The sequence below is a fragment of the Amborella trichopoda genome, chromosome 3 (genome assembly GCF_054954075.1).
Source record: "Amborella trichopoda isolate Santa Cruz 75 chromosome 3, AtrichopodaSantaCruz75HAP2 v2.0, whole genome shotgun sequence".
In the NCBI taxonomy this organism is placed as follows: Eukaryota; Viridiplantae; Streptophyta; class Magnoliopsida; order Amborellales; family Amborellaceae; genus Amborella; species Amborella trichopoda.
The window spans coordinates 51,873,409-51,892,806 of NC_142338.1; the positions used below are offsets into that span (position 1 = coordinate 51,873,409).

Sequence of the window (19,398 nt, forward strand, 5' to 3'; positions counted from 1 at the left end):
ATAAATAATAATTATATTGAGAAAACCTTTAGATAGTTAGTTACAATTGTTTTTAGATGGACCACCTATTTGCATCCATTTTTAAGATGGATGCTTTATTCCTTTGGACCGCATATTGTAGAAATGCGGTCCAGCCCCGTGTGTAACAAATTTTATTTTAAAAGTGTCCAAAAAGATTTTCATATTTTCAAAATCCAAAATTTAGAAAATTTTGAATTCCAAAATCCGAGATGCTCAATGGAGTATATTGGCATGCAGCAAACCTGTATGCTTGTTGTATCTTGGATTTTGAAAATTCATAATCCTCTTTGGAATGCAGCTAGGCTACGTGCTTGTTGCACCCACAGGGGACCAAAGGTCATAAAACTTTTTCAATAAAATATGGGTCAAAGGACATCATAAGTTTCCAAGTCACATTATTTTACTTACCCAAAAAAAAGTCATAATATTTTGATTTTTTTTTTTAAATAGTATAAATATAATATTTTTTTTTTCAGGGGGGTTTTTTAATGTCAGTAATTTAAAAGGATATTTCTATACTTTTGTTGAAATAACAGAAGGGAAATGTTTATATACTTCTGATCTATGCTTCTCCCACCATCCAGCCATCTAATTTTGATAAAGAGAGCCACTCATCGTTTTATCTTAGATCCGACGTCCCAAAGTATTTTATTTTTAGTTTTTTATACAAATTGTATGAATATTAAATTTGGTACGTGCCATCTTCTCATTGGAGCGCACCTATAAAAAAAATTAAAAATAATTTTTTGATAAAATATAATGATCAATGAAAATTTCAGGGGTATTGTGATCATTTTATTTTATTGGACATATTTTTTTAATATTTTTCATTAGTGCAAGTTTAATAGAGGATCGGACATCCAAAATTTGGTGTTTAAATAATTTATAGAAAGAAATTAAAAATAAAATAGTGTAGAGAAGTGACATTGTGATTGGGACAATGTTAGCCCTCCATTCAAAATGGACGGTTGGATAAGGGGAAGTAACAAAATACTAAAGATAACGAGTACCAATCTGCACCAAAAAGCCTATAATCAGTTGACAAATTGATAATACAATCTATGCACTGCAAAGAATCTATGGTCACGTGTCTATTGCCGTTGAATAAATAGCGCGGCAGTGAACAAACGGTAGATCCAGAAGGTAGGAGCCAAGTGGTACTCCCTTCATCTTCCATCAGCGTTGGTCAATTGCTTGGACGGTAGAATAAACCCATGACCATAGAAATTTCAATGTTCAGGAAAAATCATAGTCACTAACCAATCGTAAATACCCCAAACGCCCAACCCAACTATGCAAAGCCCACGAGGATCCCTCTTACAAGGTGCCCATATATAAATGCCAATATCGTCCGACGCAAACTCACTGATCCATACACTGCAAAGTGCAACCCTAATTTTCTAGGGTTTCAATCACCCATTTGCTCTACTCCTTCTGGGACCTTACAACCACAAGCAATGGCGGAAAGAGGCGGCGGGGGCGAAAGGGGCGGTTTCGGCCGAGGCTTTGGCCGTGGTGGCCGTGGCGACCGCGGGCGCGGCGACCGTGGGCGAGGTGGAAGGGGTCGTGGACCTCGAAGAGATGAAGAAGATAAGTGGATACCTGTTACGAAGCTTGGCCGCCTTGTCAAAGACGGTAAGATCAGGTCTCTTGAGCAAATCTACCTCCACTCTCTCCCTGTAAAAGAACATCAGATTATCGAGACCCTACTAGGGCCTCAACTCAAAGATGAGGTCATGAAGATCATGCCTGTTCAAAAACAAACCAGAGCAGGTCAGAGAACTAGGTTCAAAGCTTTTGTGGTGGTTGGAGATGGAAATGGACATGTTGGACTTGGTGTCAAGTGTAGTAAAGAGGTCGCCACTGCTATTAGGGGGGCTATTATTTTGGCTAAGTTGTCAGTGATCCCAGTCAGGAGGGGCTATTGGGGAAATAAGATTGGTAAGCCTCACACAGTGCCATGTAAGGTTACGGGGAAGTGTGGGTCGGTGACGGTGAGGATGGTGCCAGCCCCCAGGGGGGCGGGGATTGTGGCAGCTAGGGTCCCGAAGAAGGTGCTGCAGTTTGCGGGGATTGAGGATGTCTTCACTTCGTCAAGGGGGTCGACCAAGACCCTTGGTAACTTTGTCAAGGTCAATTGCTTTGAATCCCTTATTTTTTTCCTATATTTTTCTTGTTGTTGGGGTTTTTTGTTTCTGGGATTTATTATTATTTGTGTGAATGGATCGTGCTTTTTGTTTATGATTTTGATTTTTTTTCTTTCTTTTAGTGTTGCATGCTTGTGTTGGTCAATGATGCTTATTTCTTCGTCTGTGCTTGTGTTCTTTACTGTTGTTTTTTTTTTCAATGATTGCATGTTAATTGACACGGAATCTATTCCTATTGCTGAGTAATTGGGATTTTTTGTTTGGCAATGTATGTTGATATTGTACCAACATATATGAAAATGCTCTGGCATGCCTTTGGGTGTTATCTGAAGAAGGTTTCTAGATGTGTATTTGGTTATTGGGTTTCTCGTGATTTGAAGGGTGGTATCTATTTTTATTGCTACGTTGAGTTTTGTTTAGTAGAAATTTGTTTGTTTTGAATCATTTGACAATGCTCTATTTTTTTTGTTAGGCCGTTAATATACTCTGTTAGATTTTGTTAATGCAGGGTACATGTTGATATATTTACTTGAGATATATTTTGGATTATTTACTTTAGTTGGCTTGGGAGGTTATTTTTGTTTATTTTCTTTGGATCATGGTCATTGATTTTGGCATCTAGGAAATTTTCAGTTATCATGACAATTTTTTTTTTTAAAAAGTGCCTAGGAAGGCGCAACAAGGCGAGTCGGGTGACCAAATGCCCGGCGCTGCCCTTCTAGGATGCTGCATTGCGCCTCAGCTGAGGCTCCCACCTTGATTGCGTCTTGGGAGTCTTTTAAATTCCCAAACTATATTTCCATGCCTATTTCACAATGGAAAAAAAATTCAAACGTTGAAGATTTTGTAAATTTTTTTGGGATAAAATGTAAGCATGAGAATCTCCTCAAATCTATTTTCGTGACAAGTTTCATGTTTGATTGTTTATCTATGTGTTTCAGCCGCATGCAAGTTAGGGATATAGGGATACGTGTTTGGAGTATGCATATGTGTGCACACTCATGGACACTTTGAAACTAAAGCTTTCGCCTAGGCACCTACACAACACCACACCTATGTGGCGAGCCCCTCTGGCTGCTCGAATGTCGCCTTATGTTTTTTTCAACATTGATCATGAATTGTGTGAGAGTTTAATGAGGTCGACGAGTTTTCATCTGTCATTGATGCATTGTGTTATAGTTTTCTTCTTTTTTTTTTTTTCCTGTCATTTATTTATTTATTTGTTGGATTGTTTCTGATGTTTTGGATTTGATTTTGATTGATTAGTTTTTTCTTCTTTTTTGTTTAGCATTTCATGACTGTGTTTGATTGCGGTTTCATAGTGTTGGTTTGGTTATTAATTTGAACATTAATTTTTATGCAGTTATTTTTTGTGCTTATTCTTTTACTTGCATTCTTTTTGTTTTTTTTTACCTGGTTAGTTGGATTTGGGCGATTTTTGTTTTTTCATGGCACTTGCTTGTGTTTGATGGTTGTGTGTAGTATTTTCACTTGCGATCTTGAGCTTTGTTCAATGGTGTTTTGTGAATTTTGTGTCATAAATTTTCTGCAATTTGTTATTTAGTGTCCCCACTTACCCACCCAAAAGAAAAAAAGAACCCTTAACCTCGTTTTTGTTGTTTTATCCTTTTTTTTTTTGTTTTTAAGGGTTATGTTTACTTTTCTCTTTGTGATATATACTGAACATTTTTTTTTTAAAGTTTTTATTTGTTGTGAATATTTTTTTCTGTTTATTTTACTTGTGGGAAACTTGTGAGGTTATAATAAGATTTCTGCATGTTGATTGGGACTGTGATTTGAAGTTTGTTTACTTTGTGGCTTCTATCTCACTGCTACTATGTTATCGTGAGTTTTACATTTGAAATGGATGAATAAGGTGAAACCTTGAAGCCTTTTTGGATATTTTAACCCTCTTAGTCTCCACTACATCATGTGGTTTTGATCACATGCTCCCCACAATAGGACAATGGATGAGCATTCTTTTCATGCTTTGTGTGTTGTATGTGTTTCAGTTTGATGGTATTGTGACAATGATGTGAAACATTCTCCTTAATGATTTAGTGGGCATCACAATTGTCATCTTTTCTTCCATCTTTTTTTGACATATGACATTGTGGGTTCTAAGTCTTGGTTTATGTGATAAGTTTTTATTAACTATCATTATTTTACTTGTAATTTTCTTCTCAACAGTACAAAATTGGACTTGGTTTGATGGGTTTTTAATGTTTCATAGTGTTTATACTAAACATATTGGTTCTTTCCATCTCTAAATTTTTATTTTCTGCATTCCAATAAGATGGATTTGGACTTCTCCTTAACTTTGGGCCTAACGTTTGGTCCCAAGTGCTAAACACCGACACACGTCGGTACTAGTATTCAAGGCTATAATGTAAGTACTTCCCCACACTTCTGTACAAACCTTATTGTGAGAAACAATTATATTATATGTTGCAGTTTCCACTTGTTTTGCATATAAGTTGTAATAGTGGTAGCGGTAGAATGTGCAAAGGCTTTAAGCGAGTTAATAGTTCAAACTCGTTACTTGATAATTCTTTTTATTCTAAAAAAGATATCAAGTATATTATATAAAAGATAATGTGCTTTCAAAAGACTAAAACTAAAGAGACGAGGGTGTTCATTGCGTGAGGCCTTGCTCAATCAGGACTTTTGGAAGGGTGTTTGTGCGCCCTTCCACTGTCAACATGAAGTGGACATGAGACTTTTTTGTAATACTGTATCTTCTAGTTTCAAACGAATGTTGCAAAGAGCATACTGTAATGGTGCAAGATGTCTAGTGACAATTATTTTACTGCTCTTATTTATTAAAAAAATTAAGTTTAATTAAGCTTACAAAACAAGGCTTAAGTTGCTAAGATTCAGAACTTTATTTTAGGTCATGAAACATTAGTTCACTCTACCATGAGAGCCTTGGGTTTATTTGTGGTGAAATGCAAGACACTTACCTAAAAGGTGTTGATATGTACTAAAAAGTGATGACCTGATCTTACATGTGCAGTCAAGTGTCAGTCATGTGTCTTTAAGTGTCGACATGTGTCCAAGTGTCGACACGTGTTGACATGCGACACCAAGCCAAAAGCGAAGCGTATGGTTAGCATTGTTAATATGTTATTTATAAAAAATTTAAACATATGCTAGGTGTTGGAGTGTTTGATGAAGTTGAGGTTTCTAGGCCTCAAGTTGTAATCAACATTCTTTGCTTCTTGTGTGATTTTATGTAAATCATATTTCTTGGTTTTCTTAGTTTCGGAACTCAGTAGGATTTCAAATCTGTGGTCGACTAACCTTGAATGTTACTTTGGGGTTGCCCACTGTGGGTGCCAAACTGGTTTTGTGTCAAATCTAAAAGAGACCACAGTATAAATCTCCTCAGATTTGTGCACAATACATTAAATTTTTTTGATCGATAGAGATTGTGGGGATCGGTCAAATTATGGATCTAAGGCGAGCTTTTCATCTCGAAAGATCAAACTTTTTTGAGAAACTTTTTTGCGAACCACCACAAGTGTAAGCCAAGTTTTCACACCAAATAATCCTTAAAAGTTCAAACTTAATGATCTAAACTGTTGGAATAGAAAATTAATAATTAACTAAAAATAAAAGAAAATACTTAACTGGAAACTCCAAAACCTGGAGTTGGGGGCTTGGATCAGGCTGTTCTTTGTGCACACCTTCTCCTTTTTTGGATGTTTTGCTGAGAATTTTTTATTTTTTTAGGCCTTTTGGCAATGGAAATTGTAGGAAGTAGGTTTGGATATTTACTAGATCTAGGGTTTCCTAATTACTAATTCTAGGGAATTTCCTAATATTTTTTAGGGTTTTTGTATTCCTAATTTTTTAGTGTTTTTTGGGGATTTTCTAGGAATTTTAAGTTTTTCTAGGATTTTCCAAGGATTTTTTGGATATTTTCTATGGAGTTTAGGGGGGTTTATATAGAGTTGGGTCTAGTCATCTTCCGGAAAGTATTCCTAGGTTTGAAGGGAGTTTAATAGGTCAAAATGAGTCCAAGAGCCGACCTAGAACATCCAAAAAGTTCTAGAACACTTTTGAAATTTCCGGAACAACTTTTATGACTTGGAAACTGTTAACGACACTGTCATAAAATTTTTCAGAAAATTTTGGAATGTTTTGGGGCTTTCCAGAAATTAATGGGATGTTCTAGGTTAGCTCTTGGATGTGTTTTGCCCCGCTAAACCCTTTCTAGCCTTAGAATATTCTTTAGAAGATACATGGACCTCAAAGCCTATATGAATCCCTCTAACCCTGTGTAGCAAATCAATCAAAAATCACAGGAGAATCCCTATAAAATTCGGAAAAAAACATAAAAGATCCATAGAAAATCTAAAAAATTCCTTTGAATTTAGACAACCAAATCCTTAGAAATTTCTTAAGAAAATCCATTCAAATTCCCTCTTGACTGAACTCTAAATCTGGGGAACCTTAGGCTAGAGTCCCTAGTTCTTCTGTACAAGCCCAAATTCTCTACCATCAGAATTCTCTATGAAATCTACAAAACTCTAGGAATAAAAAATCCTAGGTCCAAAACAAACCTTTAAAGCCAATTCTTCCATAAAAAGAGAAGGCGCCAAAGGTGTAAATGAACATGTGGTCTTGATACGGCCCCAACTCTAAGTTTTCCCATGTAAGCTTCTCTTCCCTTTATGTAGTTAATTTTTAGATAATTTTAATTCTTTAATTCTTATTTCCTTGTTTTCGTGGCTTCTTTTCTTGTTTTTGCACGATCTAAAGCTGGTGCTTCTCAATGGGTGCTGATCTTTCAAGATTAAATGTCTTTTAACCGTAATTCTACAGACCCCACTCCTCTATTGAAATTTAATTAATTAAGGTGAAAGCATGAGATAGAGAGGGTTTCATTTGAAATTATCCTAGATTCCAACCATAAACATGTGTTATTATTAAATATTTGTTAGCTTCTCACACATCACAAAAAAAGTTATTTATTTTACTTGGTGTTACCTAGACACCTTGCTTTTTGCTCGGTGTTGCGTGTTGACATGTGTCGGCACTTAGACATGTGTTGGCACTTGAAGACACAGGATCAACATGTTGACTGTATGTGTTGAATTATGTCATCATATCTTAGTATTTATGGCTTCTTATTATAAAAGTTATTGCATTTTATTACATCTAAAGTGGTAATACTTTTTGGTAGAGTGAACCAGTGTTTGATGCCCCACGTTAGGGTCCAGGTCCTAGCATTTAAACCCTTTTTCTCAGGCTTAGTTAATTTTTTGTTGGCGGATTTAATTGTTTTTAAGAGAGCGAAGTAAAAGAAGTTACTAGTGGGGTTTGAACATCAAACCGCATGTATGAGTACAGTATGGCTCTATCACTTAGCTACTTTGGCTTTGATGTAATAAAAGGATATTATATTATATATGATATATATCATATATGAATATCATGTTATTTAGAATAAAAATGTTACCTAGCTTGTGTTTGAAGCTAAGACCTCCGATGCATGAAGGCCAAGCTCTACCACCCCCACTTTGAGTTTCATGTAAAAAATGAGATTTTATAAATATAACATAAGCATTGTTTTTCCTTCAAAATTAAAAGCTAATGAGTAGTGGTTTTGAACATGCTCCCTCTTGCTTTAACGTTTCTCATATTTTACTGCCATGCTATCATAACTATCTACAAAATAAGAGTAAAATATTATATATAAAAGTATGTTCTAACAAAAGTGTTTGTATGGACATGTCGGGAAGTATTGACTTTTTAGCCTTGTTGTACTAAACATTCTGATATGACCTAAATACGGACGTGTAATGGCTTCCATGTAACAAGGATTAAGGATTTCATGTAAATGGATTGATAGTTTTGAGAAAGTCATACCATCGGTATGAGATGTACCTAAGGTGACGTTCTCATTTGGGAACTAAGTAGCGGCAACAACTTCATGTGAAACCATGAAACCATTTTTAATACTCCTCCAAATTCTTAAATGGGCATTTAATAGTTGACAAGGCTTGGAGAATTCCTGGCCCCTACACAGAAAACTGGAATTTCTATGACCAGCTGAAGTTGGTAAGGTGTTAACCATTCATCACTTACAAAACAGAGAGCATGAGACTTCAATAATTTACTCCTCCGTTGTAATTTGGGTACATCTATCTTGGTTTCAGTTGGCTTTGCACTAATTACATTGAAGATTTCGTAAAAACAATGGCTTTTGCCTCTACTGTCATCTAAAGGGCTGTTCTTGTTGAGAGTTAGTATGACTGCTATCTTATGGTCACTTCTGTTGGACCATAAGGAAAAAGACCTTTTAGGGAGAACATGCCAAATACACAAATTAAGGAAGGGACCTGAAATGTAATTCTGACCTGGGTAATAGTTGGGAAGAGCTATGAGGAATTTTGGTTGTTTAATTGGATCCACAAGTGGGTAGGATTGCTTTGGATCATTTTTCCCCAACCAATTCACTGTTCAGTTTGGAATTCACAACCTGTTGGGTGCTACAAGCTTAACATGACGGGAGTGCTAAAGGCATCCCTGACCCTGTTGCCATAGGGGGCTTTTTTTTCAGAGCTTCAGACACAGACTCCACCCTTCTAACCTTCACTGGTTGTTATGATTCAAATGAGGATGATACCAGTCTATTAGAAGCCATTTATCTCTAACTGCCAGAGCGTAATATTCTTATTGTAGAAGGAGGTTTTCAAAATGTGATCTCTATGGGTCTAGAAAGAATTGGCCTGCCCTTGGAAATTGGATTGTTTTGAGGAAATTTTGATAGATGTACAAAGTCTGAGGTCAGTTCTACACATGGCGGCAAAAATGTAGCATTCTTACCGATTCTTTAGCAACGGAATTCGTCAAAAGGCTTGAGTTGCTATTTCCTAGTCCTTGACTGTCACCCCCCTTATTCCCTATTTTGTTCCATGTGTAATATTTTTGTATTTGCGGGCTGTTTATGTTCATATTGCTCCTCGTGCATATTCATGCTGTGAAGGTAACTACATAAAAATTGCAACCAAGGTGGTAAGTATGATTTTTTTTTATAGAAGTAAACTGAAGGTGGTAAGTATAATTGTCGCCAAGCATCCCAATGTACTCTGTATATCCCAGGATGATCCAAAGTTCAGTTCTAGGCAGCACATTTTTTCTCCCCACGTTAGCAAAATGAGTTTGAACATGAAATTGCTACATTCAGCAAGAAATTCATATTTTCAAGAGGGTAACCCCTAATTTCTGAGGAGCTTGAGCACATCTGAAAGCTGGATGACTCTAGGTTCTTCACAACCGCAGATCCTTCACCATCTCCAGTAAAATGTTAAATACCACCCAGCTCTATGTTAGCTGCTCTCCTCGTGGAATCTTACTTTCCCAGATATCTTTCTCTGCATTTTTGAGTCTCTCCACCCACTCATTATTCCATTGACTTCTGCCAGCCTAAGATTTCCCTTGACGGTGCTGTGTAACAATAAGCACTCCATTCAGTGTTCGGCATGTGTTTAAGGTTGAGGCTTTGTTCACTTTTTGTGGAAGCCAGTAGCCTGGAGTGCGGGGATGTGTCCTGATGCCAAAGCTCAAAATATGAGGTGATAATGAGGTTCAAAAATGTGTTGAGCTTTTCTGGATACCTATCACTAGTTATCAAGTTAATTATCTGCTTTTTCTTTTAGGGCCTGTTTGACAATTGGAAGCAGGATTTTATGTGGAACCTGGATGTTCTTTTCTTCCTATGAAGCTGGATTATTTGGCTCTTCTTATAGGAGAATGTTGTGTTTGGTAACTTTTCTGGAATTTAGAGGGAACTTGGCAATCTGTGCACCTGGAAGTTATCAAACTTGATGGCATGATAAATTACTAGTTTAATCTATTTTTTGAACTTTAGGCCTAGAATCAAAGTATTATAAATTGTATTGTTAGGTTTTAAGCCATCCACTATTTCCTTGAAAACTTTGTCTGCCTCTTCAATCAATCTCTTCTCATAATAACGTCTGATCAAGGTAGTATAGGTGACATTAGGAACCAGAGCTTCTCATTTCCTTAACAAACCATCAAACAATTTATGAGCGATTTCAACTTTCTTAGCTCTTCAAAACCTATCTAAGAGAGTGTTATATGTGACCTTATCAGTACAGAAATATGGCGAACCATGGCATTGAAAAGCTGAAAACTTTCCATCATTGAATTCATACAAGAAAACCTCTTGTGAGTATGCTGAAAGTATAGACATCTGGAGATGTTCCTTGTCTCCTCATATCTCCACACAATTTCTTCACCATATTTGTTCGGCCTTGACGCGATAGAATTCTAAAGAGATTATGGTATTTTAAAACAGATGGGGCAACCCCAAATTCTTTCATCTTTCTGATAATTTTAATAACCCCTTGAATCATCCTTGCTCTCCCATAGCCTCTCGTCAAACTGTTAAAGAATCTGTCTTCATAATCAATCCCATATTTGTGCATGCTCAAAATCAAGTTCTTTGCTGAATTTGAGTTTTTAGTTCGTCCCAAAATCTCCGACATCTTGAAATATGTGTTCCCATTGAGTTTGAAGCGATAATTATGCGCTTATTTGAAGAAAACAAAGCTTTTGATGGAGTTGTAATGGTGTTAAGAATGCAGGTCATAATACCTAGAGAGGGAGTGTGTATGGAAGCAAATGGCGTTTAGAGAGAGTTCGAGCTTAGAAGACTAGGGATTTTTGTTGATGAGTTGGGATTTGGAGCGAGAGGTTCTGTTGATTGTGAGGATCGGCATTCTGTTGTTTAGAGATCATAAGAAATTGGATAAAAAAGGAAAGTGTGCCTAGTTCCATTGGAAGAGATTGGCCTAATTCCAAAGGTTTAGCATATATACTACTTGCCAAACCAAAAGAACAAAATGTTTAGCAAAGAAATCCATCTCAAATAAACACTGATTAAGAAGAGGCGTGAAACAACAAAAGGCGACAAAGATAAACAATTTGGAAAACGAGAATGTAGAAACATTGGTTTAAAACAGTAGATGCTAGAAACTATAGAACCCATGGACATGAACCTGGTCAGGTTCAAGTATTTCCCTGGATTTCTAAACATGAGAGAGAGAGAGAGAGAGGAGAGAGGAGAGAGATGGTTTCAAGTATGTGTGAAATGAGAGAACAGGTAGGGGAGAGAGCTCAGGGAGGAGAGAGGGAGAAGAGAAAGCCTGGCACCAGAGAGGAAAAGAAGCTGAGTGGTGGGAGGAGAGAGTTCGGAGCAGGGTTCCTACTTCGGGAAGGTGCACTGTGAGAGGGGCTGTTTTGAGTGGGGTGAGAGGTGAGAGACTACCTTTATGAGAGGGGTTATGATTTTCTGTGATGGGAATATAATAGGGAGTGAAAAAAAAGGGTGAATCACATGTCTGAAGTATGGCTCTCCATGCTGTGGGTTGGAGAACCGCGCTTCACATTTTTGGGTTGGGTGGAAAATGGTTGAGTTCTTTGGAAGTGGAGTCTCCAGTGTGTCATTTGGATTTTTTTTAGGAAGCAGAACCGGTCAATTTTTTAGCGGAAGTGGTCGAGCTTGTAGACATTGAGGGCCATGTGTTAAAGGTAATAGAGATAGAAATCTTATTATGGATTGGTGGGAATCTATTTTTTACTTCAACGCCATGCTTTCATATAATGACAAATCCCTTGAGGACCTTGGTGGGATTGGTCATTCAAGGAATTGATGTTATTTTTAATCATGGTTCAGTAAAGGCAGCACACATCTGTTCGTAGCACTTCTTGGCTTTCTGCCATTTGAAAACCACAACTTTTAACTGGCTGGTTTTGTTTTATGATTGCTCTTTGATGAAGATCTACGTAACATCACTAGGTGGGTTTGGTAGTACGCTATCTTCCTTTGGAAGATTACACTGATGCTGTGGAGGATGTCAATGTGTTTAGAGTTCCTTTCCATTGTAGATAGTGATCTTATTTAATTTAGACTGACCTGAGTTATTTGATACAACATGGTTTTCTGTTTGCTTTCTCTTTGATGTTGAGCCTCTCTTTCCAACTTGATTCGAAGTTCGTCGTTATCATGTATTTTATTCATTTTCGTATATGTGTATAATTACACCATTGGCAGTTAGCTGTATTTCACAGCCTTTTTTTTTTAATTAGTTGCTGCTTTTCCTGATTTGTTTGTGTATCGTTTACTTGCGTCAGGTACTGGATGGATGCAACTTTGCCTGTATATTCGTGTTTTGGTTTCAAAATTACAACATTGCTAGATATGTTTATGTTACTTCACATTTCATTGTGTTATTGTTGTTATTTTTCATTGTAATTAATCAATCATGGAATCTACAATTACAGCATTGCTAAATATGTTTATGTTACTTCACATTACATTGTGTTATTGTTGTTATTTTTCATTGTAATTAGCCAATCATGGAATCTAGATAAGAGCTTATAACTTGAGGCACTAGCATAATCTGGAAAACGCAGTGATAGTCTTGTCAATTAAGTGAATGGGTTTACTGTGTAGTTAGGCTATGGTTATGAAGACCGGATGCGACCAGCACCGCCAACTGGTATCTTGACCGGTCTAGTCTAAAGTAAAAACCAAGTTTAGTTGAAAACTGGTCAAAACTAGAGTTTGATCAGTCAAACTGATAAGTTTTGATATGTTAAGCTTGCTAAATAGGATTGGCAAATTTTTTAACATTATTTCATATTGTTTGACTTTTTTTTTTTTTTTTTTTGATGTTTCATATTTTTTAACTATTACTAATGGAACACGTGATTTGATTTCTCTTAAAATAAATTAGAAGGTTTTTATTAAGGGTGTGGTTTATATAAAGTTTAAAATTAATAGGATATCTTGAGAATCTATTTTCATATCTAATTATAAAATTTTAGAATAAAACAATGGTTCAAATCAAGTAGATGTATAAACACATGAAAATATTGAAACTGGACGGTTCAGATAATATGTTGCAAGATGTACTATTTATAGGACACAAAATCTTTTTTCTTTTTCAGATTCATACATCTGTATGGAGAGATAATCATTTAGAGGGTTTTCAAACTTAAAAATAGTCTTTAGTTTGATTTTTTAAGTGCACCTTAATTCTACATTTTAAGAGCGTTATGTTTATGGTGCTGATTTATTGTGTGGCGAACTCAATTTGTGTGATGAGTTTCAGTGTCAACCATAAGTGGCTTTTGAGATACCTAGGAAAAAGTAATAGTGAAAGTTTTCTATTGTAAGAACATGTAAGAACAACCTACGTAACTTATATTGAGTTAGAACAAATGTAACTTTGTAACTTTATAATTTGACTGATAAGTTGATATTATACTTATAAAGGAATAAATAATATTGAGTAAACTATTGTTTAGAACAATATGTCATTTTTTAGGTGGCACTATATTCTGTTACTTGCACAACTTGTATTATTATTTTAAAGAAGCACTAATCTTAAGTAAACCACCACTTTGAGTAGTGGAAAGCGTCATTTTTGTGGTGCTACTGTTTTGTGCTACCTACTCGACATATGAGATTGATTTTTAAGAAATTAACATGAATGTATAATTTATTTAAAGTGGACATATTGTTTCATTATAGAGATTAAAGGGACATGTTCATTAGATTGCTTACAAATTATAAACTTACTATGATCTTGCTAGATTTTATTATAGGTTTGTTTTTAGTTAATCTTGTAGTAGTGCAATGTGTCATTTTTATGTTGTCACCTTGTTGTGTTACTTGCTTAACTTGTGTCAAATTTATTTCAAAGAAGTCAACATGAATGTAGAATTTATTCAAAATGAATAGTGTTATAATATACTTGAAAGGCGCATGCGCATTACAAACTAATTGGGGGCTTTAATTGCGTGGAAGAAAAAAATAGAAGTTTTTTATTGTGGTTTTATTGTAGTTAATGTTATGTTTTTTAAGTCCATTAGATTTATTAATTAATTTTTAAGAGTTTCTTCTAATTAAAAGTTATAATTTATTATAGCTTTTATAACTTATAAAATAATTTAAATATGTGTAAGTTATAAGTTACAAATATATACCTGAATAGGTTACATCACTCGTGTGTCCATTACTCATTATCTCGGTCCTTTCATTATTGCATATAAATGGAATTAATGCTAACAAAATATCATAGAAGTTGATCTTATGTGCCCAAGGGTGTATGATCTCTGACCACAAACTTTTACTAAGAACTCAAAATTTAAATTTTTTCTTTTTAAAATACACATTTAGAAATAGATCTCCATATTTAGCATGCATAAAATATTATTAATAAATATTTTTCTTGATGGATCAACCGTACAAAGTGTCCTTATGTGTGAACTCACTTTATGAACTATATTTTTACATCTTCTATCTTCTATGTGTGGGGGAGTGATGTACAAGCATTAAATGAAATATAAAAGGTCAATTTTTATTCTTCCAAAATAACCATTACCTTTATTGTAAAAGACAATACTCCCCTTATTTTTAATAATATAATAATGTACAAGTATATAATTTTTTTTTTCCATTTCATTGTTATTATCGAATATACAAGTATTTAGTATTTTCTTTAATTTTTCATTCTATTGTTATTAATAAATTGATTTATTATTAATTTTAACATAATAATTAAAATCGTAAATAAAACTTGCTATTACAAATTTTATGTAATAAAATTAAGACACATTGTTATATCTATTATACTTTTGAAATTCAAAAGTTTACTTAAAAGCTAAAATAAATTAAAATTTATAATTTGGTATTAAAAGTTATACTTCCACTTTGATAAAATATGTAACAAATTTAAAATGAAACAACATATTTGATTTAAAAAATTATGTATGTTATAAATTTACATTCATTTTCCCACTATTCGAATAAAAAATTACTTGTATATTATTATATTATTAAAGATAAGGATAGTATTGTCTTTTAGAATAAAAGGGGTATTGGTTATTTTGGAAGAATAAAAATTGACTTTTTTTTGTTCATTTAATGCTTGTGCACCAGTCCCCTGCACGCGGAAGATGTATGCTGATCCATCAAGAAAAATATTTATAAGTAATATTTTATGTGTGCTAAATATGGGGATCTATTTTTAAATATGTATTTTAAAAAGAAAAAATTTAAATTTTGAGTTCTTTGTAAACGTTTGTCGCGAGATATAAGATCTACTTCTATGTTATTTTGTTAGCATTAGTCCCATTTATATGTAATAATGAATGGACCTAGGTAATGAGTGATGGACACGTGGGTACACCCCCCTTCCTCATGCTAATTCTTCCCATCCTAACCTAACTTCACTTTATTCTCTATCCTAACCAAACTCCAAACCTAAGGTGAATTCCTGGTCAGGAAATTGCTCATGTTTTTATATATAGAAGATTCATATTTTCTGAATCTTTTAACATACCGGTTTTGATGGACCAAAATCCTTATCTAATCATTGATTGGTCTGGTTCTAATAGTGTAGCATTGGATAGGCATTCTCTCATGAAAATGGTGGAAGCATATCTTCTCCCTGTTTCAAGAAACTGTTTTTTCCATTCTCATTTTCTTGGCTATTTTCCAACAAGTCTTCCGTGTTTGATATATGTCTTCGAGTTCTGTTTGGATATGTTGTATGATGTTAGGGCTAGTTCTTCTAGGAATGCTTTTGGAAGTGGCATTTCATTGTTCATAAACTATGAATGTATGCAACATATGATCTAATAACTGTGTTTCTCAATCATGACTTCCTATTATTGTTCCATCTGTTGTGACGATTTTCGGTAACTGTTCCATTGATTCTGTTAGTCCCATATTCCCATTGCTTTCAATTGGGTCATGACCTGTTGGAACGATGGATGGAAAGGCTAAGAGTATACCCACAATTGGTGGGTTACATTCTCTCACCATGTTACTTTTTAACTTCGTTGCAGGCATGTTGTGTTATCAAGTGAGATTTATATCTTTTAGAAGGATCTCTTTGCTTGGTTACGGTGTAAACCTGATGTGTCCGTATTTGATAATGTGCAGGCAACTTTTGATTGCTTATTGAAGACATATGCTTTCCTCACGCCCGATTTCTGGATGGAGACGCGCTTCACTAGATCCCCATTCCAGGAGTTCACTGACTTTTTGGGGAAGCCCACAAAGGCCATCACTCTCGAAGATGTTGAAAAGGAGATCGTCACTTGATTCTGCCGCTTTATTTATGGAAGCAATTTAGGATATAAGGAGTTTTGGGCATTAGTCTTTTTGGGGTAAGCTAAATATCATATGGTACTGGACTTAAGACGTGCTTTATGTTACTTTTATTTGTTTTTGTTTCTATGAGAATTTTGTGGTCTACTTGTGGGACATACTCAACTAGAGAAATTTTATTTTATGCAGCTGTTTGGTAAGTTGGATTTCCTGTTTGGGGTTTTGTGTCATCGTTCTTTTTCTCTGGCTGCCAATTCTTTTGGTCCGTTTCTTCTTGTGTTTTTTTGCTTCCTTTAAGTCGTATTTTGGGTCTTAAACTTTATGGAATCTCCCAATAATTTGGCTATAGTCAAAGTGGCTCTCCTCCTGGATAGTTATAATTGGGATTTAGTATTGAGACCATTTACCTTTGTTATAACGAAGTCATGATTATTTTTGGCCATTAGATGTGTAATCTAATATATTAAAATGATACTATTTTAAAAAAATTATTTCGGACTTTCTACCCAATCAATGATACATTTCCAATCACTCAATTGTCAGTAATGATCGTGGCTAATCTTATGTGAAAAGTAAATGGTCTCATTTTATACATTTCGATATAATATAATGGATAAAAACAGGGTCGGGTTTTGGTAAGTCAGCTGACTCCCTATTCATGTGCTTTTTTCCCATATTCGTCCTAGATATGGTTCTACTTTGAATCTAAAAGTTGACATGTCAATGTTTACTCCAATTGATGATTTGAAACTTTGTTTTTGATCCTTCAGATTCATGATCTTGGTGGTCATGTTTATCAGCTTATAAAATTTTAAATCCGAAGACCATCTCCAAGATGGAATTTCAAAGGAGATTGCACTTAAACATGTGCTCACTAAAACATTTTCCTGAAAATTTTTATCTTATACCCATTTGCCCATGCTATATCCAAATGAGATTGTATACAATGTCACCATTTACTTTTGATAGAAGGTGGTTACAATTATTTACACCATTTACCTTTGATGGCTTGGATGTCACAAAGTCAAAAAAAAATTCTCTTGAAGTTTGAGCTAGGTTATTGGAATAATTGCAGGCATCCAATTGTCCATCCAATGGTTAAGATTAATGTGATCACCTTGTAGTAAAGGTAAATGAAATAATTGCAATCACCCAATTGCCCATCCAATGGTGAAGATTAATGTGATCACTTTGTAGCAAAGGTAAATGATCTTATTCTATACTTCTCATTCTAATTCTAAATTTATCAGACATCTTGAATTGGTTGTTTCACGATACCATTGGAAATAGGGACCATCATCAAATGAAGTAATTGGTGGGCATAACAATTTAATTGTTGTCTATCTCAACTGAAGAAAAAAAGATTGAACATTGTGTAACTCGCATTTACGATTTCAACCCTGCATTCTCTGCTGATTTTCCGCTGAGCAATCTCCTGTATAGTTCACTCTCTCCAACCGATGTAAAAATTCTGTCCGTGGATTATATTTTTTTGGGACATTTATCAAAACGAAAAAGTTTATATAAGGGTGAGGTCCTAAACAATCACATTTAAGGTGTACCTCATAAGTTCACTAGAAGAGGTTTTGATGCCAAATTCTTCAAGTCAATCATCTCGACCTTAAGATATACGGAAATGAGAAAAAATTGATTTCAAGTCTTGAAAATAATGCATTTTGTAATATATTTTTGGACGGTCAATTTTTAAGATTTTCAAGTGTTCATAGATCTGCCCGATCTAAACTATTTTTGAAACTTTAAATTTTATAACTTGTGATGAAATTAAATTTCAAGCTAATCACAAAAGATTTCCAGTAGTGAAACAACACATTTTAATACTATTTGAAGGTGTACTTTACTTTGATTATTTAGAGCCGCTGCCTTATAAAAACGACACCCTTGTCAAAATATCAGTGAGAAAGAAACTATTTATTGTTTAAATAAACTTTATATAAGGTATCAATTTTATATTATTAAAGAGACACGTCTACCTTAAAATCTTTTTTGACTTGAGTGCTCAAGATATATGGATGTGAAAAATAAATAAATTTTAAGTCGTAAAAATAGTTTATTTTTAGAATTTTTCAGTGTACTATTTTAGGAATTTTGAATTTTATAGTTGGGGATGATTTTCAAGCCATTATAGGTCTTATGTCCTTGGAACTACATTTTCAAGCAAAAATTAAAGATGGCCTTTACTTCTACAGAATGAGGTAACTTATTTAGACCTCACCATGACTCTTTGGCCTATTTGCAACTTTTCGAAATTAAGACCATGTATAGTTTTATAGGCATTTTGAAATTAATTATAAGATGTAAGTTAAGAGTTAAATTATTCATCTCTTATAAATAATTTGTTAAATTTGGCCTTTTCTTTTAAAATTCATATGGCCATTATATATTCAACATGAACCATGAGTAGCATGGTTTCCATCACAGGCAAAGAGTATGTGGATTATGCGTTCAATGTTTAGGACCTGACCTGTCACCCGGTCATAAAAAGGCTAAGGTTTGGGCCACAAAATGAGGAGAAAAAAGGACGGGGCCAGGGCCTAATTGGGCCACCATAGAGGCCAAGCCCGGCCTTACCTTTGGACTGTGATGGCCCAACACTGGGGCCGGCCTTCCGGCTACACTTTATAACTCATGCCCTAGTCTTTTTGAGCCAGGAAGATTCGATAAGGCTGACTCGGGCCACCTGGCCGATCTCCAACTATTCCATATTTAACATATTTCCCAAATGGAAAATTTCATAAATTTATGTCCTTTTTGGTATTTAAAAATGTCTCCTATATTTAAAATTTATGGTCAATGTTTTGCACGTTTATTAAAAGGATTTTTCTATAAATGCACATCCGTTTTTCGTATTTAAGAAATGTGTTCTATATTTTAAATTTTACATTTGGTCTTTTCTTTTTCTTTTTTTCCGTTGAACCTACTTAATATTACTCCAGATTTTCTTTCCTTTTGTCAGTCTTTGGATCGGAACTCCAAATTCTGACTTGAACTCAATCTTAGGATCGGAACTCCCAAGTTCTGACTTGGAACTTCGGCGTCCGAATGTGAAGT

The 19,398-nt window shown here is 34.7% G+C and overlaps 1 protein-coding gene across 1 annotated transcript; it reads left to right on the forward strand.

Annotated features, from left to right (window-relative positions):
• The first annotated feature begins 1,385 nt into the window (after positions 1 to 1,385).
• On the forward strand, positions 1,386 to 16,540 carry LOC18429225 (uncharacterized). The gene is made up of 2 exons (XM_006838516.4): positions 1,386 to 2,153; positions 16,162 to 16,540. Exons 1-2 carry the CDS (start codon positions 1,479 to 1,481, stop codon positions 16,321 to 16,323), a joined length of 837 nt encoding a protein of 278 aa, XP_006838579.1. The 5' UTR covers positions 1,386 to 1,478; the 3' UTR covers positions 16,324 to 16,540.
• The last annotated feature ends 2,858 nt before the right edge of the window (positions 16,541 to 19,398 follow it).